Consider the following 23,602-nt stretch of genomic DNA (forward strand, 5'->3'; position numbering starts at 1 on the left):
AAACTTCACTAATCTTTAAGCAGCTGGGAACCCTACCTACTTAGAATGAAGTCTGGGCAGATCACATATGTAGGCTCTAGAGCCGAAGAAGTTGCATTCTCTTTGGGGATGCAAACTGATATAGATGCGCTTTTATCACTATTTAACATTTCTATTATAAAGGACAGAGTCAGTAACAAAACTTACTCTTTCTGATCAAGCGGTCTCAGACTGACCGCACACCAGTTGATTGCTGAGGGCTGAACAAAGATGTGCCGAGTGCAGAGGAAGCTGAATATGACTGGTGGCCCAGACTTAGATTTTTGGAAAGTGCAAGCAGTTTGTTGAGGCTAAAATTGAAGTATTGGAAAGATACTGACAGGAGGGAGACATGAGGCTGGACTAGCACAGATAAGCCAGGAGGCCAGGTCATTAAGGTATTGAAGGATAGTGCTGTACTGAAAGGTTTGACCGTCTTGAAGAGACTAGAAAATAAATGTGTCAAGTACAGTAGTAACATGAAGGTCAGAACAGCTAACTAAATGAAGAACGGCTAATCTGTAATAGGATGAGCTACAGCTACTCTTTTCTTTTTCTGTAGTTTCTAGTCTCTTATTTGAAGACAAGACAAAGTTCATAGTTCTCAAATTGTTTCTTGTACAAATTAAATGCAAAATAAGTCACATCAGAAAAAATAGTGCCCCACGATGGTTTGAGTCAAAGCACTAGATTTGGAGTGAAACTTCCATTCCTACCCTACTTCTGCAGCTCACTGGTTTTGTAAGCAGGAGGGCCCATGGCCAGACCTCAGTTTTCTATATTAATAAAAGCCATTAGTAACAATGAAAATACTAGAAAAATTTAAAGTATTCATGTACTGTTTATGGTTTGATGACTAATTTTTGGTTCTTTATGTTTTAAAGGTGTGTGTGAGAGAGAGAGAGAGAAGGTGGGGGTTGATACTGATTATAGGCTTCAGGTGCAAACATTGAATTGTGTTTTTTCTAGCCAAGGCAGGAACAGATCCAAATTCAGCAGCCTGGGCTGCTTATTACGCTCACTACTATCAGCAACAAGCACAGCCACCTCCTGCGGCTCCTACGGGCGCGCCAACTGCAACCCAAACGAACGGACAAGGTAACTATGGTAACTGAAATTTTTATTTTCTTATTCAAAAGCCTGAGTTTGTGTTTAGAATTAGAAAGTACATCCCTGTATACCTAAAATTTCTCACATTCGGTGACAACTTAAGTAAACAGCATTTCTTAAATAAATTACTTTGAAATTATTTCCTAACTTTATAGAAGTTGTAAGAACAGGCTGGGAATTCAGCTTAGTAGCAGTAGTAGCAGAGCACTAGCATGCTTTATGGCCTTGGGTTTGATCCCTAGCATGCAATTTAAAAAAAAAAGTTTTAAGAATAATACCAGGAAGACCCAGATGGCCTGGCCGTTAGTGTTTAACCCCATTTACACCATTACCCCCTCTTACCATGTGTGTGTTCATACCCATTGTCATGATTTCGAAAAATCATTGAAAACTGTACTGTAGGCATAAAGCCATGCTACCCTTAAATACGCTTGTGTATTTTTTAAAAAAATACCTAACCATCGTACAGCCCTGCACATGAGTGCCATTAACACTGCTCTATCTTTACTGTCCCAGTACATAGCTCTTCAATTCAGTCATCAGTATATTTTCCCTTAATTCACAAACCAGTCTGGTACCATACTTAGTTGTGAGGTTGATTAAATGTCAGTTTATTCCAGTCTGAAATAGTTTCTGCATTTTTTTTCCCTTCAGTGTTACAAAGCATACAGACTTTTTGTTAGATGATTATCAACCTATGTCTCTTCAAACTTTTCTTTGAGATAGGGTCTCACGTTGTTGCCCAGGCTTGTCTCAAACGCTTGGCCTCAAGTGATCTTTCTGCCTTGACCTACCCAGTAGCTGGGATTACAGGTGTGCATCACAGTGCCTGGCCTGTTTGGTTTTTTTTGTTCGGTAGTGTTTTTTTAGACAGGGTCTTGCTACGCAGTTCAGGCTGCCCTTGAGCTCACTTTGTAACCCAGGCTGGTCTCAAACTCGCAATGGTCCTCCTGCCTCAGCCTCCCAAGAGTTGAGTGCTGAGATTACAGGCGTGCACTACCACGCCCGGCTTTGATTTTTTTTTTTTTTTTTTTTTTAATATGATCATGTGGTAGTGCTTACTTGGCACTAAAAACTCAGAATGATGTTATACCCTTAACAGTTACAAAATGTGTAAATATTCTATTCCTGGTGATATTGTACTACCTTCATCACTTCATTATATTGGTATCTACCAGGTTTTTGTACTATACATGTAATACCACCTTTTTTCCCTGAAATTAGTATTTTCTGAGACATAAGACTGACTATGCTGTTTTTCATCCACTGTGTGTGCCTGTCAGCCTTAGCCTTCATGAATAGAAGCCCTGCCTTATTAAACCACAGTTGTGATAATTTTCTATATCCCACATTGTACATGCACTAGTTGACATTGTATAGGAGGAAGAGCTTTCCTTTTCATCCTATTTAGTTATTTGTATCCGTATGAATCCCTGTTTTTATACAGTAGGTTGTGTTTTTAAGCTTTTGATTACTTTAGTAATCAGACTGTCCTAGATTTGACCAGTCAAGAGTATCTTCATCGTGGTTCCTGTACCCTTTTGAAATGCCCATCACCCTTTAGCAGTCTTTATTGTCTGGCACATTAAGGACTTTGTGTTGTTACTTTTGTCTGTTTTCATGTGCTGTTATTTGTCATACTGGAAATTGAACCCAGGGCCTTTTTGCTACGTCCCCAGCCTTTTTTGTTGTTTTTGTTTTATTTTGTTTTACGAGGCAGCGTCCCTCTGGGTCACCAAGTTACTCTGGCTGAACTTGAACTTGCGTTCCTTCTGTGCCAGGCTCTCAGAGTCCTGGGGTTTACAGGCGTGTACCTGGCTCTTGACTTAACTTGTAATGGAGGCTGATGTTTAGAAACCAGACTAAGTATGTTTATTGCTGTTGCAATGTCATAGTTTGCAGCTCCTAATTTATTTACATATAGTACTACATCCCTCTACATACACATGCATAAAAACACTTAAATGTCCAGATCTGTATGGGCATGCATGCATATACATACACATTTTTATATTTGTGTGTACTGTATTTCAAAACCTCATATCCATGCAGCTCCATGCTAGCACTTAAAAGTCCTTCGTGCTGGGGATTTGGCTCATTGGTACGGTGCCTGCTTAGCCTGCGAAAGGAAACCTGAAAAACAAAATGCAAACTTATCTCTTGCCTTTTTCCTTGTTTTACTTAGAAATTGTGAGAAACCTAGTGTTCTCAATGTGTTTTCTTATTTGACTTTGATTTACACACTCAGTGTAACGTGTGTTCTCTCTTCATGACTTCTGTACTCCACCGTCTGTCTCTCACACCGTCAGGCACACCACTGCCATACAGCGCCTGCCTCCTACTTACTCCCTCCCACTCCTGGCTTCAGTCGAGAGAGAGAAGGCCCCGTAGTGCTTTTTAAAGATTTTAATCTTGTTTTGTTTTTCTTAAACAAGGAGATCAACAGAATCCAGCTCCAGCTGGACAGGTTGATTATACCAAGGCTTGGGAAGAATACTACAAGAAAATGGGTATGTTGTTTATATTTTATGTGTGTGTGTGTTCATTTGTTTATTATTTAAAATTGAAGCAGTTAGTAAACAAACATTAAGAGTTTAGAGAGTTTGATAGAAGCATGTTTGCACTGAATTTCTGTAGCATTCGTTGCCATCAGTCCATTTAACTTTAATAATATTGAGGGCAATAACTGAAGAGATACAGTCTGAAATCACTGGACTTTCAAACATACAAAGACGATTACAGATAATTCTTAAATTTTTGGTTATATAACAAGGAAATAACGTTTGCCAGTTAATTGAAAGTAGAAATTTCCTCACTGGCCTATATGACGTTCACTATTACTGCGCTCCTGTATAGAGACAGTTACTGTAGTACTGGAGCCTCAACGGCATAAGGTTAAATTTTAGAGCATGGAGCACAGATTGGTCCTGTGTGGTATCATTTTTGCTGCAAAGCAAGAAAGAAGTAATTACAGTTAATAAATTTGAGTACTGCATATGAAAAATGAAAATGAGTCACCTAGGAGAGCCCTTATATTAGGATTTTAGGGAACAGCTGGTAGGAAAATGGTTGTAAATGAGAAGGCAAATAGAAATACCTACCTTGAATAAAAAGGAGAACTCCATACACCCACTCATTTTGGACCGTGTAAAGTGTAAAAGAGCTAAACAAACACCTTGCATGCTTAGCACAGTGATGAATATTCGGCATCACAGCTAGGAGAACTGCCCTACTGTAGGCTACACTTGGTAAGTGATTTACAGGTATGTTACTATGAATGGCGGTGTGAAGAAAAAAGAGCTACTTCTTCACTGACAATTCACTCAGGTTGCAAAACAGGTCACACAACTACAGAGTGGTAGAACCAGAATTTAAGTCTTAAGAGTCTTGAGTCCCAAGCCTGTCTTCCAAATTCATATTTTCAAAGAACCGTTTGGAACTTGGTACCCTTCTAGGCAGATACTTTTTTCCTTTCCAATCATATGTTATTGGTACATGTTAGGTACATACAATGATCGCATTCATCATAGAGAATTTATACCTGTACAGATCCTTACTTTTCATATGCTTTTGCTCATTCTCATTTAAAATTAGCACATTTATACCATGGCCAGTTGTCAAAAATAAAAGCTAAATAGATAAACTTGCCCATCTTAACTGGCATAGAAAAAGGTAGAATTTTGTCATAAGGTAGTCAGCTTGTGATTCTTAACTGTAAATATCACTGTTTCCTTTGCCAAAGAATGTATCTCAGTTTGCACCAAAACAAAAGTTTTCAGAGGGATGATAATCTTTTTTTGTGTGTAAAGGTATCCTTCGTGATGAAGGATTTCTATTTAAAGAAAGAAAGAAAAAGCTTTCCTGTTAGAATGGCCTTCTTGAAAAGTCATGCTCCATTTTATTACTAATATAACAGAATGATTATGTTTGTGACCTAGTTTTTCTCAGGCTTATCTACAGCAGCTAGACTTCTAAAATGTTTTAACTTCATCTCAAAATAGCATATTTAAGGGGGAAAAGAAAGTTTTAAAAATCCTATTACGTCGAAAAGTGAATGGCAAAAATATCTCTGGTTGGGGGTGAAAACAGTACCCTTGGGATGTCTGTGTAATTCATTGTCTGGACTGCAATGCTTTTTATGAGGAAGCCGTCAAAAACCACGTGCTGCTGACCCTTGCAGTTCAGTGGTCAGGACCTGTAGCCACCTTACCGTTAACAGTAGCATTACCATTTTTGGAACTAAGTGTTAAGGTTGAAGTACATTAGCTCCAGCTTGTATTTTTACAGTACATAATATGTGCCAAGTGTGTTGCTGTATTGAATGGGTAAAAACAGCCTTACTAATGAACTCAGATAATTATTGTGGAATGATTTGGCTTCTGTACCTTATTAAAGCTTTTTATTTCTTTATACCAGGACTTAATTTTTTTGGTTAGCTCTTTCACATTTTGCATGGCCCAAAATGAGTTGGTATGTTGAGTTTTTTTATTCAAGGTAAAGATTTTCACTTGCTTTTTTCTTTGCAGCTCTTTCCCCTGCCAGCTAGTCTCTAAAATCCTAATCTGAAGTCCTTGTTTAATGTCTTAAGATCCTTTATGGAAGAGATAATGTGGAAATAAATATCTGTGTTTGACTGAAGATTGTCCTCCACTATCTTTCCTGTCTGTAGTACCACAGTGATCACCTGTTAGTTTTCTGAGTGAAGTGGACTGAGTTGGCAGTTTTCTCTTACATATAAATCTTAAGAAAATAATGAGATCATTTTTGTTAGGTATTTAATGAACATATTTTGTAGTGTGATAGCTACACTTTTTTTCCTATAAAAGTTCTTTTTGCAGTTTGCTTAACTACTATAATTTTTTCTAGGTATGTTATTTGTCCTTGGGACCTTTTTGGGAGAACCACAAATAAGAGACCTTAAAGCATGAAACTAATACAGTTCATTTTTCAGGTGTCTTAAATGGGAGGAAAAAAAAGGAGTAATAAAATTGGGAGATTCAGAGTCTCTTTTCAGACCAGCTTACCCTTTCCAGTGGCCTGTTTAGGATTTCATAGGACTCCAGATTTCCTGATTCTTAATTCCCTATCCAGTGTAGGCATGATCGGCATTTTATATATAGCTTACCATTGGATGTAAGGTTTAGCTGGCAGAGCTTTTAAATTGCAATTCAGCTTTTCCTAGTACTAACAGAAATTCCATTAGTGGACTGTAAATGTGTGATTGTGTACTAGTGAATAAGCCTCTACTGAAAGAGTTATAAATTTCCTCAGGAATTTTTTTTTTTTTTTTTTGAGACAAGGTCTTACTACTTACTATGTAGTCCAGATTCCAGTCTGGCCTTGAACTCACCATTTACTCAATTCAGACTCAAACGGTGATCCTCCTGCCTCAGCCTCCTGAGTACTGGGATGACAGACATGCACCACCATGCCCCTCTTGAGAAATACTTATAGATCAGTAGGATTCTAAATAGTTAAGGAAATTTTAAATCTTATAAGGAATTGCAGTTCCCTGGAAGTGGGTGCTTTTAAAGCTAGAATGAAAAGAACTTTACTGTCAGACATCTGCAAGAGAACAAAGTTTCAAAGTAAAGAGAGGTAGTTCCTGTTTGGAGGAGGGTAAGTGAAGCCATTTGGGGAGACATTTGACTTCAGGAAGGTCTTTATGAAAGAAGTGAGAATGAGGGTGGTGGAGGGAAGGTGTGGGCGTATGCAGAAAGTTAAGTGTACAGTACATGCAGGTCAGAGTGGCTGTAGTAGAACGTTAGGGGTGAACTCTAGGGCAGGTCTTTTATCTGTTGGGTAAAATTAAAATGAAACTGTCCACATCGGTAAGCTATGTGTGAACAGTAGATAATGTTCCATTGCAGTGTGGTCTCAGTTCTGGCCTGAGAACAGTAAGTAGCCAGGTGTGAGATGCATGGCTTGTAATACTAGCTACGCAGGAGGCCAAAGCAGGAGGATCGCAGGTTCAGTGCCAGCCTGGGTAACCTAGCAAAACCATGTCTCAGAATTTTAGAAAGAGTTGAGGTTGTAGCTCAGTACAAGGTCTGGGATTCAACATTTCCCCGACCCCACCCCACCCCACCCCCAGAAAAAGAAAAGATGGATCAGTAATTCGAGGAAAGAGTGACATCGAGATACACTCGTGCCTGGAAGGGCCGGAGCGTGCAGAGGCTGAGAGCCAGGGCTCGGGCGGGCTAAGCAGGAAGACGTCTCTGCTTCGAGTAGGAAAACAGTCGCACTGGGCCGTTAGAGTTGGAAAAGCGGAGTGAGCGTGGCAGGGTGAATGGTTTTCTCAGCTCAGTGCACGGTGGTCGTACAGAACGCTGAGGCTGGGTTTGGGAAACGGATGCGTACATCTGCCATTTTGATTATTTTTAAAACATTAATCTCTTTTTCTCCCTTCTACATTTGACTCATTCAATCATTTGGTTTCTCATGTAAGAAAAAAAGTGCGATGTTTGACTTTGTGCATCCGGCTTCTCTGACTGAACGCGATGGTGTCCAGGTTGCTCTGTCATCCTGCAGGTGAATGGTGTCCTCTGCGGCTGCGTGCCGTTACGCCGTGAGCATGTGCAGCGTGTTCTCTCTCTGTTCGTCTGCTGACAGCATCTAGGCTCCTTGCACAGCGTAGCTACTGTGACTTGTGCTGTTGAAGTAGCAGTATTTATCTAGCTGTCACTGCAGTGTGCTCTCTTTAGTTCTTCGGGGAGTCTCCCCAGGAGGTGATTTCATTTCACGTATCCTGATTGTTTTAAATCCCGTTACCCTCTCTCCCCTCCCACCTCCCTCTCTATAAGTCTGCCTCCTGGTTTCCTGGGGTTGGTCGGTCGTTCAGTCTGTGTGTCTGTCTTCTCATAAGAGAAAATACGAGTGTTTTCTGACTCTGGCTTATTTCGCATACCATAACGGTCTCTAGTTCCATCCTCTTTCTGGTAAATGACATTTCTTCCCCTTTTTGTAGTAAAATACTGTTTCTGAAAGTAGTTTTGATTTACATCTCCCTAATGGCTTAAGATGTTGAATAAATTTTCACTTAATCCTTGCCCATTTGTACTTTCGGGAAATATCTTTATTCAGGTTGCCTCTTGAGGAGGTGATTCTTGTATCTAGGTCTTTGGTGTGTTTTGATTTGATTTCTTCTTAGAGGGTGAGAGGGGAATCTAGTTTCAATCTTGAGCATGTAGGTAGCCGGTTTCCCCAGGGCCGTTTATTAGAGGCTGTCTTTTGGAATGAGTTTTCCTTTAAGATTGGACAGCGTATGCTGGCTACTTACTCCCGGGTTTGTTTTCCTTGGAGATAGAGCGTGTTGACCGCAGCCTTCAGGGGGCGTATTTGGATGTGGGGTGATGTGTGTTTCAGGAACATGGAGTCTGATGAGTCTTCGCGTGCCTGTTCCACCGTCTCGTGCTGTGTTGTTACTGCGCCTCTGAAACGAGTGCTCATTTCCCGTCACTCCTCTGAGGCGGGGAGTGCTCTTTCTTAACTAGCTCGCAGGCTGTAAGCGGCTCTGTGAGCTACTGCTCTGTGTGTGGGTTTTCCACCTGCTGAAACGTGTTTCAGGTTTGCTTGAATTGTATCTCCTCGTAGGATCAAAATGTTCAACTCACTTCCTCATTGAGAAGAGTTACTTTTTTGGAAGAAAAATACGAGGTTTCTTTGGTATATGAAAGTTTGCTCTATGTTGTCCCCATAAAAGTTTTTAAAAGTTAATAGTCATAAATTTAAATTTTTCATCCGCTCAGTTGCTTGAATTCTGTGACCATTTTTCTAATGGTGATAGACTGCTTTCTGAAGTTACAGAGTTACCTTGTTGGCAAGTAAGCACAGAAATAGCTTCCAGTATGTGCTCTGTGCTCTGGTTTTCTGTGTTTAATTAGGCCATAGAGGCAGGCTTTTATGGAAAGGAACTAAGTAAAAAGGCACATATTTTCTTCTCTCCTCGATTTTTTTATGCCTTCAAAAATTGGACGAATTGGCCGGGAATATAGCTCAGTGGCACAGCACCTGCCTGGCAAGCATGAGGTTGTGAGTTCTATTCCCAGTACCAAAAAAAAAAAAAAAAAAAAAATTGGACGAATAGAAAAGCAAACACTGAGCTTCACCATTTTTTAAAAGTTAGCCGTAAGTCTTTTGTGCATGAACTGCATTACAAAGTAAGTTGCAGACAGTTTTTTCTGAATAACTAAATACTGTCAACACAGAGACTAGGTTTAAATATTCCCACGTGTCTGGAAAATGTCTTATTGTGTAATTATTTGTGTAAAGGTCTGTTTTAATTCAGAGCTCGTTTAGTGTTCCGTATTGTATTTGGTGGTTGTATCTCTTCATTGTCTCACAGTGTAGGAAAAGAAACTTGCCTAGAAAAAGATCTCGTGAAAGCTGAGTTTTGTGTTTCATTGACCTTGTTCTTTATGTCAGATAGAATTGTGTTGTGGTTTAAAACACATCAAGTCTTCACTCACCACCCTTTGATGTTTCTGTTTGCTTTTCGTAGAGGTTCTTTTGTAGTTCTGTTGAGGGTTTGCAGGGTAAGAGCGGTGGTATATAAAGGGTTTGCTCCCATCGTTTGCCTTCTGCGCTTCCCTGCCAGGGCACCGTCTGAAAGTTTACAGACTACGTCTACGTCTACGTCTACGTGGAGCACTTTTAGATTCATTGGAACAGTGAGACTTCACTAACTGGAACTGAATTGAGGATTGTGCCTGAATCTTTCCTTTACACCTGTGTGGACTTTGCCACAGTTCTGATTTTGGTAATAGTGAATTCCAGAACTCAAATTTATAATCTGCATAAGGCCAAAAAAACTTTTTTTTTGTTTTTTTTTTTTTTTAAAGTTAGGGTAGTTTTATAACACAAATGAGTGTTTCAGGTAGACAACAGTTGTGATCCTCTGTGCTTTTGTCATGACCTGTACTTTGAGTGGATAAAATACTGTATTAAAATGTAGGGGGTTTTTTTTAGGTCAACCAGGGCAGACACAAGATTATTCAAAAGCTTGGGAGGAATATTACAAGAAGCAAGGTATTGTTTTTATTAGAAATGAGATTCTTTGGGGCTTTTAACTGTGGTTACAGCAACAAAGTTGTTCTGTTTTTTCTCAAAGGTCAAGCGGTCCCTGCGCCCACTGGTGCTCCCCCTGGTGGGCAGCCCGATTACAGTGCAGCCTGGGCTGAGTACTATAGACAGCAGGCGGCCTACTATGCCCAGACAAGCCCACAGGGAATGCCGCAGCACCCGCCAGCACCTCAGGTATAACGCACTTGCTGATCTGTTGGTTTTTTACTCTAGTCGTGTCTCCTGCATGTTTACTGTTGTGTGTTTGGGAATATGTTCACCTTTTAAATTTTCATCTGGCAAAGTATAACTAAATGAAATATTGTGGTGTGTTGTTTGGGTTGATTTTAATAATGCTTTCTGGCATCTGAGTGCTGAATATTTCTACAATGCCTTTGATTTTAAAAATAAATTTTCTTCCCCCCAGGGATTTGCAAATCATGCAAGAAGCCACCACCATTTATATTAACCAGTTTTTCTTTCTTAAAGGATTCACTCCTGAATTAGCTCCATTTAAAGGATTTTCTTTAACTTTTTGTGTATTTCTTATGTATCTCTTCTGCACAGGGCCAATAATAAGAAGTGGACAATACAGTATTTGCTTCATTGTGTGGGGGAAAAAAACCTTTGTTAAATATATGGATGCAGACGACTTGATGAAGATCTTAATTTTGTTTTTGGTTTAAAGTAGTGTTTTTTTTTTTTTTGAAAATGTACAAAATATCTATCACTACTGATAGGAGGTTAATATTTCTGTGTAGAAATGGAAATTGGTTTGTTTTTAGTACCTAGTGTAGATGTACACATTCCAGCAAATGTATTTGCAACTATTATGTGGTCAATGCTTTGTGATATAAATGTACTTTTTCAATGTATACTTTCACTTTTAAAATGCCTGTTTTGTGCTTTACAATAAATGATATGAAACCTCCTGTGTCGGTAAGTTGGATATGTGGCTAAAGGATTCATAATTTCTTAGCAGTTATAAATTAAGATACATATACACAAATATATAAGCTTTCCCCATGAATTACTGAGTTTTTAAACACTGGCATGTTTTTCCCCCTTGCAGTATAGTGCTAGATTCGAGGACTTTTCCATTTGTTGTATTTGGCTATTTCAGCACAAGTAATCCTGATATCTTCATTTTTTTCCTTCTGTTTGATTAAAACTGCATGTGTGTACAATGATCTTTTGGCATACTTCCATTGCATTAACAGTGAAATTTCCTTTTATACATGACCACTGTTTCAGACCTGTACTGCTGCTATAACAGTTAACCTTTCTGTTTTAATTTGATAATTACTTGATTTCCAAGACTGTTTCAGCATAACTGATTTTAAACAGTTTTCAGATAGTGAATTTGAATAGTCTAATAAGGTTTTTTTCATGTAAAGCAACTCTTTCAATGTATATAATAATAATAATAATATCAGTGTTTCTTTCTAAATGTAGGATAGAAAAGTGAGTAGCATGCAAAAAATATAGCTACATTGCATCTGCCATTGAAACATAATTGGGGTATGGAAACGTTCAAGTTTTTTCATTTTTTCCTTTTTGCAGTATAGATAAGCTTTGTTTTGTAAATGCACAAGTCCAGTCATTGAATCAAGTTAATTTTTTTATGTACTTGAAATCATTTTATTACTCTTTAACACTCATGCTGAAGTTCTGATATTTTGTTGAAATCCGTTGTTTTACTCTTTGCATATTTGTTGGCTCTTGCATATGAATATATTAGACTACATGCAAATACAGTCTGTCTTGCCATTGTCTGTTGGAGTGCAGGTTTGACCCAGCCAGTATAGAACTAGCTCTGTAGGGGTGAGGAGGCCTGTGCTGTGTATCATCCTTGATTGTGTTCCTTCAAGGAGCATTGCACTGTAAGTACATCAGAATGACAAATGGATGAACTGCAACAGTATCTTTTTGTCAATGTTCCACATAATGCAAATGCCTATTTTGTGTGAATATTATGTTGGAATACAGTGCTGATATCTTGGAAAACCATAACTGCTTCGTAATATAGAATAATAATACATAGTTCTGTATTTTTTTTAAAGTGAGCTTAATGGGTAAGTATTTTTGATATGCTTTAGCTATAGCTAAAGAAAACTGATCATTAACAAAGTTGAATAGTATTACGGTGCTCCTGAAATAATTGTTTTTCAGTGTAAAGTATGCGTATCTTATATATTAATATGAAAAACTTGAAATGTTTAAGGCAGATGTGGTTTTCTGTTTGCAAATAAGCAGTGTAGCACTTGTAACACCATTTCATAAGTAATATATTAGTTTTGTCATTGGTAAGGAGCACCATTTGTTGTTTTGAATATACTTTAAAAGGAAAGATGTTCAAGGACATAAATGTCGAAATTACCTGTAGGGTGGAAAATAGCAGTACAGTTCTTTGTAGATATTCTGAAATGTTGATTGTTTTATGTAACGTAGGGGGACTTCCCTTACCCTTATTTAGATCTCAGTATGTAGTTCTAGTTTGAAGTTTAATAGTTAAGGAGTTACCTATTATCTTTAAGAGTAGGGTATTGAAAAAAACAAGTTCAGTATTTTGCATGATACTGTTATGTAGATGACCTTTTAGGACAGTGGTGCATTTATTAATTAAACTGAAGAAATAATTCAGTTAGATTCAGTATCATAACTCAAAAATCGGAGGCTGTTGATTTTGATTCATTTAAGGTTTAAAATCTTTATTAATTGCAAACAGTGCAATTATTTATACTTCACAGTGCCTTCCCAGACCTTCCACCTTAGGTTCTGCTGCAAAAAGCACCAGGTAAGCACAACCTAAGGACATATATAAATAAATATTTCAGTACATTAATGTTGTCCCTGTGAGGTTTTTGTGGTTGTGTACTCAAAAGCAATCTGCTACTGCTTCCCCAAAATGTATTTTGTTATTTATGCTACCATTTTAGTGGAAAGTCTGTTAAGTTGTTCTGGGTGATGTTTTTTTATTTTATTTTTAATTAAAGCAAGAAAATAATGAGTAGATTGCTGCTATAACTGAACTATATCCAAACCTTTTTGTATTTTTCCCAAAAATATTGAAGTGTTACAGTTAAGGACAGTTACATAGTTTTCAAGATGTAGGAAATCCTTTGGTCAGAAACGTCAACAGCCTTCACAGTTGGTTTGTGTGATTGACAGGACTTTTTTTTTTCCCTCCAAAGCTATAATTCATTTTTTCTTATTCTTAACTATAATAATTCAGTAAGAACATTATGGGTCAATTTTACAGCGATTTTTCTTAGATAATTCTGTTATATGCTGAAAAAGGAAAAATTATAGGAGTACTGGCAGTATGTTTTGATAAAAAGCATGTGCATCAGTGAAATGTTAACTGTATAGCAAATAACTTCATAATCTATGTAGCAACCAATATTTTTCTGACTTTTAATAATTTAATAACTGACGCTGCATTTATTTTCTTTTTTGCCAGTTTAAAATGTTTGTGTGTTATAGATGATTTTAACTGGTACATATTTTGAGTTAAGATGAATGTATTAAAGCAGCATCTTATCAGTTTTGTTTATTCGATTTCTAAAATGTGCTGATCCTTTTAAAATTCCTGCTTATCTCTACAACAAAGGAAAATATTCAAAAATACTGCCTTCATTTTCACACACAGTGCTGAAGATGCTGCAAGCACCAAATCATAGCTCATAAAATCAGGTCCTGAGATAGTTACCCATAAAGAGGAATCCTTTGAGTGTATGCCATTGGTGAGCCGATGAGCATGGACCATAGAAGGGCTCATGTAGAAGGTAAAATTGGCAAGTCATCATTGAGAACTATGAAATGTATTCCCATACATAATATGGTAGAGGGTGTAATGTACCTGCTTTTGATCACTTTTCATTTTAAAGTGCTATTCACTTGATCTTTAATGTTCCATGAACTGTTACATTTCTTACGTTACATTTACTGCACCACATTTATGTGTTTGTGTGTTTTAATGATCAATGCTAGGTGTGTTTAAAATTGACAGTACAAAGGGGCTCTTTCATCCTTAAGAGTCTGTCAAGTTTTGATTAGTTGTAGTTTGCATTTTTATAAAAGAATATAGATGAATGCTAATAGGTATTTGGGCATTGTTTTTATCTCGATATTTTTTCATTACCATAAGCCTTCACTGGTATAACGAGCATTTTTTAAAATGGCGCTAACCTTAACCTTGAAATACACGGAAAGCCGGAAAGGTGAGCCAGTTAACTTGAATGCAGTGTGTGTTTAGGAGTGGTGGGAAAAATGTTTAGTTTAGATTGAAGTTAAATTAATTTCTTTGATTTAGCACTTAAGCAAAAATTTGAAGTTTTTAAAAGACATCTTAGTGTGGTGATATACTTCTGTTTTGTTTCTTTTAGAAATGAGAAAGTATAGTTTTGTTTTTTTAATTAATGAAAATGGTTGTGATAATTAAAACTAGTGATTTGATACTAGTTGTTTATTAATACTGTAAAATACATCCTTAAACATCTTGGTAGTTAATAAGGGTGAGTTTGAGTAGAAATAGAGTACTTTGAGAAGGAATTAGCATTTTATTTGTTTGAATACTCTGCCAGTAGAACCAGTTCTCTCTGGAAAGTTCTCTCTTGTCTAGAATAATGCTGTAGAGTTTAGCATCAGTGAGGATGTCTTATTTTTGTTCTGTGTCTGAAATGCTGCCTCATTTTAAAATGCATTTTAACAATACCTAAAGATAATTTTGACTCTGAAAATAACCTTACTTTTTGTTTAATCAGTCACTTGACTTTTCTTACCACAACATAAACTTTTGAGGGATTTTTAATTGGTGCTTTTACGAAGCAAATCCCAGGGTTTTATTTCCTTTGGTAATAATCCCTAAAGAAACTATTAAATGTATTTGAGAATATATATATTCTTTTCTTATGCATGCTCAATGCATTTTCGTCCTGAGAAAAGTGTTCTCTACAGAAACTACCCGTGTGTAAAAAGAAGATTGGCTTAAAATGGCTACTGTGATGGGAACAGTGTCTTAGGGAGATGCAGCTTGGACTTGAGGTAAATTGAATACTTTACAAACTGTGGTTTAGAGTTTGTTTTAATGACGTATGTAAAGGACACATGATTGCTGTAATTTTGTATTCATTATGGTCTCAATAAAAAAATAAATGTACATTGACAAATATTATATGAGTACTTTGTGTCTTTGATACATATAATACCCAGTAAAAAGTTTTTCTCCCTTATATTTGTCCTGAAAGGTTTATGCACTGTGGGAACAATGAAGTTATCAATAAGCATTTGATCATACAAGTCTTTGAGGAAAGATCTGGTTTTTTCCCCCTTTAATACACAAGTTACATCATGGCTTCACACTGTAAAATAAAACTGTCTTTCAGAAAATTAAAATATAAAACAACTTGGTAGGAGAGAATAACTAGTTATTTACAAACTTAAAGATTAGGATTTTAGATTGAAAGCTGTGCTACTTCTAAGTCTCATCCTCTTAGATCTTGAAACCTTCAGGGATGTTGGAAATCTCTCCTGCATGAATTGTTAATACAAAGTTTTCTCATTAAAATATAATTTGCTCAGAGAAGATCACAGTAAAAGCTTGTTGTATAAGTTTGTGTATTATACATTTGAAAAGTACATGTTAAGTATTCAGAACACTGGCTTCTATGAAGTTTTGTCTGGCAGTTTCCTTTAAACATCCTACTTAGGTTTGTTTCTGTCAATGCTCTTTCCCATGAAAAGAATGATACCCTTTTCCCTTAATATATCTGCTTCAAAAAAAACTGAAACTACCACGATGAAAATTATGTACTACTATGAAAAAAAGTCCACTTATTTGTAGGTTCCACTTTCATTGCCTTAGCTATTTCAGAGTGATTTTGGTGTAAAAGTTTGTAAAGGACATTCTTCCATGCAAAATAATGTATACTTTTAAAAATTAACTGGTACAAAAATTAGGGGGAAATACACCTCTTTTTTTATGTCTCTCAAATAATGGAATAAGTGTTCCATCCCCCTTAGATGCATTTTGTTGACTTCTGCAGAGTATGGTGACACATCTGATGCTTGCTTGGAAAAGAAGGTGTTCTTTAGATGAGCTTCTGTTTTGAAAACTGAGGAAAAGGAGTTAAGTCAAGCTAGTGGCACTTCTGGTTTCCTTTTCTGGCCCAGCCACCGAAAAGATGGATGCAGGAAGAAAGTTGGAGGGGAGAGAAAGTTCCAAGGGAGGAGAAGGAAGCTTAGTAGCCGTCAGCTAAAAAGACAAGAAGAGAAATTATTTTTGAAGGCAAAAGCACGTTATAAATGGAGTAGAAGATGAAAAGACTGCTTAGTTCTTACTTTCAATGGTAAGAATACAGGTACTAGCTGCAGAGCCTTTGTTATTGACTGCTTTGCACATGTACTCTCCTCCGTCCTCTGGGAACGTCTCTGGTAAGTAGAGGCAGTACGTTTCCCCCCTGTCAATGTACTGATAGTCTTCTCCGTCCTGCAGCAGCTCTCCTTCAAACCACCACGTGACTTCTGGTTTGGGGTCCCCCGTTACTTGTACAGTAAACCTGACTGGCTCACTGTCTACAACTGACGTGTTTTTGAGCGGCTTCTTGAACCAGGGCGCTCCTGATCTGCTTTGCTCTTCGTCTTCAACAGTGGAGCCGTTGACGATGCTACCCTCCTCTTCCTCCTCCTCGTCTCTTTTCTATATGAAAATAAGTGTGTGCAGGTTGGCTTTATAATGATCAGTTATCCGAGCACAGATTTTGTAATGGGATTTTGGAGATACGAAAGAACATTAACTACAAAGCACAAAATGGTGATTTGAGAGCGATTCAAACATTTAAAATTCTTTGTGTAACTGGTTTTTAAGACCATCCATGGGAAGTAAGCAAGCCTGGGACTCGTACCTTCTGTAATGCAGCATCGATCTCTTTCTGTTCAAACTGCATTCTTAGTAACTTCTGTTCTTCAATTCTCCTCTGCTCCTCCTCTTCTCTCGCCTTAGCCATCCGTTCAAATCGAGCTTTCATGTCCACTTTATGAGTAAAGGGGGCCTCGCTTTTTTTTGCAGGCTTTACATCAACATCTTCCTCCTTCAAGAAAGTGGGCCAAGATTAACAGTTGTTTCCTGAAAGCCAAGAACTACAGGCACCCAGAAATTATTTTTGCAAACACCATGTAACTATTGCCCAACAAAGTCAGTACTTGTCTTTGACAGTACTGGATCCTGGCGGCAGCTATAGTACTGTGTAGCCTAGCAGCTGAAATTCTTCCACAGGAGATTCCATACTTCATCCTGCTATATAAGCAATCTCACTTCTTTCTTACTCCGTGAGTTTTCCTTGTCTTTCTTACATGTGTCTCCTAGAAGTGAAAGGCGGTGCCTGGGACCTGGGGAGATGGGGGAGGGAGTGATGAGCGAACCAACTATCAGGTAGCGTGAGGCAGGGAACAGGGCAGGCTCGTGTTGGTATGGGCAGGAACAGCTTCAGCCACGTGTGGTGCAGCCTTGCGATACCAGCTCCTCAGCTGAGGCAGGATCCCAAGTTTGATGCCAGTCTGGGCAGTTTGGCAAGACCCTCAAAAAAGTGTTTATAAAAAGGGTGAGGCTGTTGCCTGGTAGAATGTGTTCCTAACACATGCGAGCCCAGGCCTCAATGCGCAGGATAGGAAACGGGTTAACGGGTACAGTTCATGTTTCAAAAGTAGTGTGGGCTGACTTGGTTTCCCAACTACTTGTACTTTGGTGTTCTTGGTTTTTGTTTTGTTTTTCGCCGGTACCGGCAATCGAGCTCACGACCTTGTGCTTGCCAGGCAAACACTGCCGCTGAGCTAAATCCCCAGCCCTGTACTTTGGTTTTTGTGTCTGTTTCTCATTACTGTGCAGAAATTGCTTTAGGGTGTTAGATCCAACTAATAGGAAATGGTGATGTACAGTTCAGGTTGATTATATAAGAAAACCTTGATTTCTGTGAGGTTTTGCATTTGTGTTGCAGTGAAAGGAGTAGAAAGTTGGAAAAATGTTAGTTCATGTAGGGAAAGCCTAGAACATCAGGCACAAACAGCTGCCTGAGGACTTAGGCATAAATGGGCTGTCACTGCTGTTCAGGTGGTGAAACTAACGCCTGACCACTTACGCTAATGAGTGATGAGTGGTTTTATTACTTACCATCATCCTTAGAAGATAAGACCAAAGTATGTGTGAAACAATGCTTTGCTTAGTTCAGCTATAAATAACTGCTATTCTGACAGAATCCCATTTAATAACTTGAGTTTCTGATTTTAGCATAACAATCTGCAAATTCAGAAACGCTCATATAGCTGCCTTGAATATGCACTGAGAAAATAAACTTGAGTTTAAAAACTCCTCATCAGCTAATTGGGAGAAAGCATGCAAGCAGCCAGTTAAGTGTCCCTGTCACCGTGCAGCCCTGAGAAACGAGGTTAGTGTTTCTGGAGGAAAATCTCAGTGAATGGCTGCCCTTGAGGCCCGTTGTTTATAGGGCACTGACAGCCCTGCCCAGGAGCAGTAAGGCAGACAGGCGTTTACCTTTGAGGTGACAGGACAAGTAACGGTGGGGAGGATACCTTACTAGGAAGACTAAACTGAGGTCAAACACTGCTAAAGATTTGATGGCCTTAAAAATCAAGTGGGACAGGTTGAACACTGCAGGCGCTGCAAGGGAATTATTTTTATGGGAAGTTACATGAGTGAGTCAGGCCTAAAGTGTACGCTAGGAAGCTAAGGCACGAGGACTGGACGTAGGAGCCCAGTCTATACAACTCGGACTCTGAAAATAAAAATTTTAGACCAGGCAAGTGATACAGGCCTGAAATTGCCCTCCTCACCACACACACACAACATCATGAGGCTGAGGCAGAAAGATCTCAATATTCAGACCTAGTCTGGGCAACTTCAAAACTTAGCAGGACCCTGTTTCTAAAAAAATTTTTTTAATTATGGAATATTTCAAGTTGGGCATGTTGGCTCACACCTGTAATCCCAGCACTTGGGAGGCTGAGGCAGGAGGATCGTTGCGAGTCTGAGCCCAGCCTGGGCTACAAAGTGAGCTCAAGGCCAGCCTGAACTGCACAGCGAGACCCTGTCTCAAAAAGACAAAAATAAATGAAAATTTCAAAGACATGTTAAATGCTATTTTCTAAATCTAGATGATCAGACTTGTGGAGTGGAGATTGCTATAGGGATTCAAATTAGTGCTTATGGGTGGACCTACTCAGGAAGTTGACCGTACTCCACCAAAACTATTCTAACAGTTTTTTAGGACTATCTCAGCCTAACGTGGCACACATCTGTAATCCCAGCCTGAACTGCATACTCTGTCTCAAGACAAAAATTTCTTTTGGGGAAAAAAAAAAAAATCACTTGGCTACCTTAGCTGTTTCTTACCTACCGACTTCATAGGGATAGGTGTGACTGCTCTTGAGTTTCCACAGTCTTTAACCAAAAAAACCACGCTAATTGAATTTTATCTTCTGTGATGCATTTAATCTCTGAAGACTCCTCCCTACTGATCTTGTACCAGCTGCCACTAAAATACTGGTGTGGTCCAGGGCTTTAGTTAGCTCCACTCTTAATTCTTTCTATATGGCTCGCCTACCACTTTAAGATACTGTTCATAAAAATAAGAAAGATCGATGATCTTGCCTCTGACCTAAATTCAGGACCTGTGTTTCATCACACTGCCTTTACCTTACCTAAAATAATTTGTTCATCACTCCTCTCCAGACCTGATTTCTCTACAGTTGATCTGCTTTTCCAAAACCCTTGGTGTAACATTTGGCCCCTCAGTAACTGCCTGCCCAGAAGGAGCCTTTTACGAAATGTTAATAGCTTCCTCCCTGCCCCCAAGTCAGACCTTCTTGCTTGTCTTGTAGTTCACCAAGATCCCAGGAAACTTTGATAAAGATTTTTCTGTCTTACTAAAATTTTTGAATAACATTGTTTCCCAGGTTATAGTCCTGCAGGGTTAGGCCCTTAACCAACCACAACCTACTTTTGCAACTTGGTGACCTATCACCCATTATGTTGCCTGATACTCTGGACCTGCTGACCCCTCCCTAGAAAAAATGTACCACCGCTACTGACACATCGTCCCCTCAATCATAGGCCTCTCTTTACAGTGTTCGTGAGCCTTCACACTCCTTAAATGCCTTTTTCTCAGCCCACCTCACCTAGCCAGGTGTGATGCCTCGAATTTGAGGCCAGTGTGGGCTACATATTTCAAGGCCAGCCTGAATTACAGAGTAAGACCCTCAAAAAAATCCCACCTACACATAATGACTCCATCCAGTTTGATCCTGTAACACTCAAGTACAGTGTGTAGCCCTTCTAACCACTGTTTTCAAGCATACCCTGTTAGGCTCACTCCTCTGTCCCCAGAACAACTTAGGTCCCAACATAAGTCACGAACTCTACCTCACCCCGCTTTGTTAATTTCTAGTTTCCATTGGGACCAGGCTCGGGCAGGCCCCAGCCATCTTTAGATTAAGCGCTATATGAGCAGGGGTTGCAAATTCAGTCACCGAGGCAATCCCAATGTGCAGAGCAATCTCACACAGGAAATCGACTTAATTTTTAATGTACGAATCAGGCACCACCTTTAGTGTCAGTGTGTTTGTTTGCAGTACTGGTACTTGAGCACAGGGCTTGACACCACGCTACATGCGCACCCCGGTTTTTATTTTGAGACAGGGTCTTGCTAAGTTGGCCAGGCTGGACTCAAAAAAGAGTCCTTCCTGCCTCCACCTCCTAGAGTGCTGGGAGTGCAGACACGTGCCACCACATCTGGCTCCTCTGCATGCTTTAAAAATCTGGCATCTTGAAACCTTCCATGATCATGGCACCTGTATTTGCACCTTTATTACCTTTGATTGTGTTTTTTCCCCAGTACGGGGGCTGACAGCTACATTCCCTGCCTTCACTTATGTTTTACTTTAAGGTAGGTTCTCATTAAGTCACTAAATTGCTGGGGCTGGGCTTGAGTTTTTGATCTTCCTGCCTCAGCCTCCCAAAGTGCTGACATTACAGGCGCGCACCACCACACCCAGTTCACCTTTTATTCTTTGCACTCTGTGCTTACCTGAATGAACTGCTTATGGTCCCAGTGGCATGCACATGATGTCTGCATTCTTCCCGCCCGCTCGTCTCTGAAAGCCCTCCCGACCTCCCATCCCTGCTAGTTGAAGACTTAATAAAAACATTTTTAGAATATAGGTCAGATGCTGTTAAATATTATACAAAGGCAATTCTGGTAGGAAATAAAAGTCCAGATCTCACGTAAGCCAATACTTGTAGCCATGCAAGTACTCCTTAACTGGCAAGAGACGCCACAGGAGGTGTTATTTTACACATGGAGGAGGTCCCCAGAATTGTGATTCGGGCTCTTCCAGGAATTACTGCTGTGCTGCTAAGCAAACCCGAAGGGCTTTGTGGCCCTCACCAAAAAAATGCGAAGTTTGAAGGAATAATGTGGAGTTAGACTCGCGTACACGCTGGTTTTACTGAATCAGCTAAAGTACACTCCAGTATTTTCGAACCATCCTTGCTTAGCCTGAGCTACCTGATGCTCGTTACGTGGTAAGTCTCACTCTGACAGTGCTAGAGCGGGAAAGCCTTTCAGTTTCCTCAGGTCTCACTGTGATTGCGCTTCCGTCTGACTATTGTATGTGCCGGTGATTAAAGCGATCCCCGCCGCCCTGTGCGAAGCTCTCTATCCCTGGCCTGTAACGGTGTTAAGGGCGAAAGCCGCATACCTCGTGGAAGTGCTCTGCCTCTCGCTCTTTGATTTCGAGGTCAGTTGCTCTCCTCCTCGCCCGTTCCTCTTCTATCTTCCTCTGTATTTCTCTCTCAGACAGCTGCCCGATTCTTTCAAATTTGCTTTTTAGGTTTTTGGCTTGAATAGAACCACTTCTTTTTAATTTGATTAATTCTTCATATTCTCTGCTCAGTTCAAAAGTCTCGCTCTCTTCCTCTTCCTTCAAGAAATTAAGATTTTTATTTGTTTTTTTGTTTTTTTCTGGTACCAGGAATCGAACTCACAACCTCACGCTTGCCAGGCAGGCGCTGTGCCGCTGAGCCAAGTCCCCAGCCAAGAAATTAAGATATTTATATTGGCTCCCAGCAAATCACACCGTTCGCTCCTTATCCACAGCGTGTATTTTTAAAGATGCCCAACAGATAATCCCGTATGTGCTGGGTTTTTTCCTATTCACCCCGGCATACAGATTCTTTTATTTTCCTCCATTTTCTTATGAAATTGAGAACTTTCATTTACAGGAAGCCCTTCCCACTTCTGTCTGGTGTATCCAAATTACCAGCCACGGTGCTCTTGCGCTTTGCGGCCATTAGGAGAGAGAACTCGGGCTACCTGAACACAAGGCCCGCTCCCCTGTGACATCAATCTGATGACAGACCCGACTCCGGGCAGGTAGTGCGTGCAGCGCAGATGCGCTGGACAAAGGGAGGCCTCATGTTCTGGCGGGATGGAGGCAGACAGCAAGAAATGATGTCACACCGCACGGGACAGTGTTCCGTACAGTACAAGCTTGTGGGTTGCTTGTGCCTGAAATTTCCCACTCCGTTACTTTGAGACTGCGGTTGATCACATGACGGTTTGTACAATAAAAAGTGCAGCGTGTTGTACTCAAAGCCAGAAATAAAGCCTAAACAATCTCTTCCCTAAACAACGTCCAAATGTAATTAGAAGTGCTGCGACATATTTAGGACCAGAAAATACTCCATTTAAAATATTTTTGGTGGGGCTGGGGATTTAGCTCAGCGGCAAAGTGCCTGCCTGGCAAGTGCAAGGTCGTGAGTTCGGTTCCCGGTACCAGAGAAAAACCAAAAAAAAAAAGCTAAAAAATAAAATATTTTTGGTGAGGAAGCATGGCTAAAATCCTCTCACATTTTCATATTCTGCTAAAATGAGAATGTGCTTGGCAAGTTTAATGTTTACCAGGAATTATAGGAAGATTTTTATGAAGGGAAAGAAATGGAACTGAGAGAACACGAGGCTCATATTAAGGTACGAATTACGATTTTGATGATGTGTGTGTGGCCTCCTACCTAACTGTTTAACCCACTGGGCATGATTTTCTTCATCTATAACTGGAGACAGAGTATCTCCAAAATTTCTCCCATGGCCGGGGATATAGCGCAGCAGCACAAGCGCCTGCCTGGCAAGTACAAGGTCCTGAGTTTGATCCCCGATACCAAAGGGAAAAAAAAAAAGACAAGATTTCTCCTTGGCTTTATGGTCGTCTTTTAAACATCACTATTAATACTCAAGCTAATATTAGAACTCTAGTCTGCCAAATCCCTACCTTTTCCCAGAAGAGTTTTCACAGACAATTACACTGCTCACTTGCAGCTCCCCTAGGAAGGAAGTGCTATAAA

General features: G+C 39.5%; 2 protein-coding genes across 16 annotated transcripts in view; one reads left to right on the plus strand and one right to left on the minus strand.

Moving 5' to 3' along the window:
• The window catches only part of Fubp1 (far upstream element (FUSE) binding protein 1), a 32,984-nt gene extending 17,623 nt beyond the window's left edge, over window positions 1-15,361 (plus strand). For 4 of the 14 annotated variants that reach the window (XM_005385191.2, XM_005385192.2, XM_005385196.2 and 1 more), the window contains 6 exons: window positions 988-1,125; window positions 3,564-3,638; window positions 10,096-10,155; window positions 10,238-10,383; window positions 12,939-12,985; window positions 13,841-15,361. In XM_005385191.2, coding sequence (XP_005385248.1) covers window positions 988-1,125; window positions 3,564-3,638; window positions 10,096-10,155; window positions 10,238-10,383; window positions 12,939-12,985; window positions 13,841-13,871 — 497 coding nt within the window. In that variant the 3' untranslated portion in view covers window positions 13,872-15,361. The other 10 variants (XM_013514425.1, XM_005385200.2, XM_005385201.2 and 7 more) reach the window with 7 other exon arrangements.
• The window catches only part of Nexn (nexilin (F actin binding protein)), a gene marked incomplete at its 5' end in the record, with an annotated part of 21,129 nt that continues 12,785 nt past the window's right edge, over window positions 15,259-23,602 (minus strand). For both annotated transcript variants that reach the window (XM_005385190.2, XM_013514423.1), the window contains 4 exon segments: window positions 15,259-16,444; window positions 16,531-16,888; window positions 17,094-17,279; window positions 21,961-22,182. In XM_005385190.2, coding sequence (XP_005385247.2) covers window positions 16,431-16,444; window positions 16,531-16,888; window positions 17,094-17,279; window positions 21,961-22,182 — 780 coding nt within the window.

This window comes from Chinchilla lanigera, unplaced genomic scaffold, assembly GCF_000276665.1.
Source record: "Chinchilla lanigera isolate Chin_1 unplaced genomic scaffold, ChiLan1.0 scaffold00022, whole genome shotgun sequence".
NCBI classification, from domain to species: Eukaryota; Metazoa; Chordata; class Mammalia; order Rodentia; family Chinchillidae; genus Chinchilla; species Chinchilla lanigera.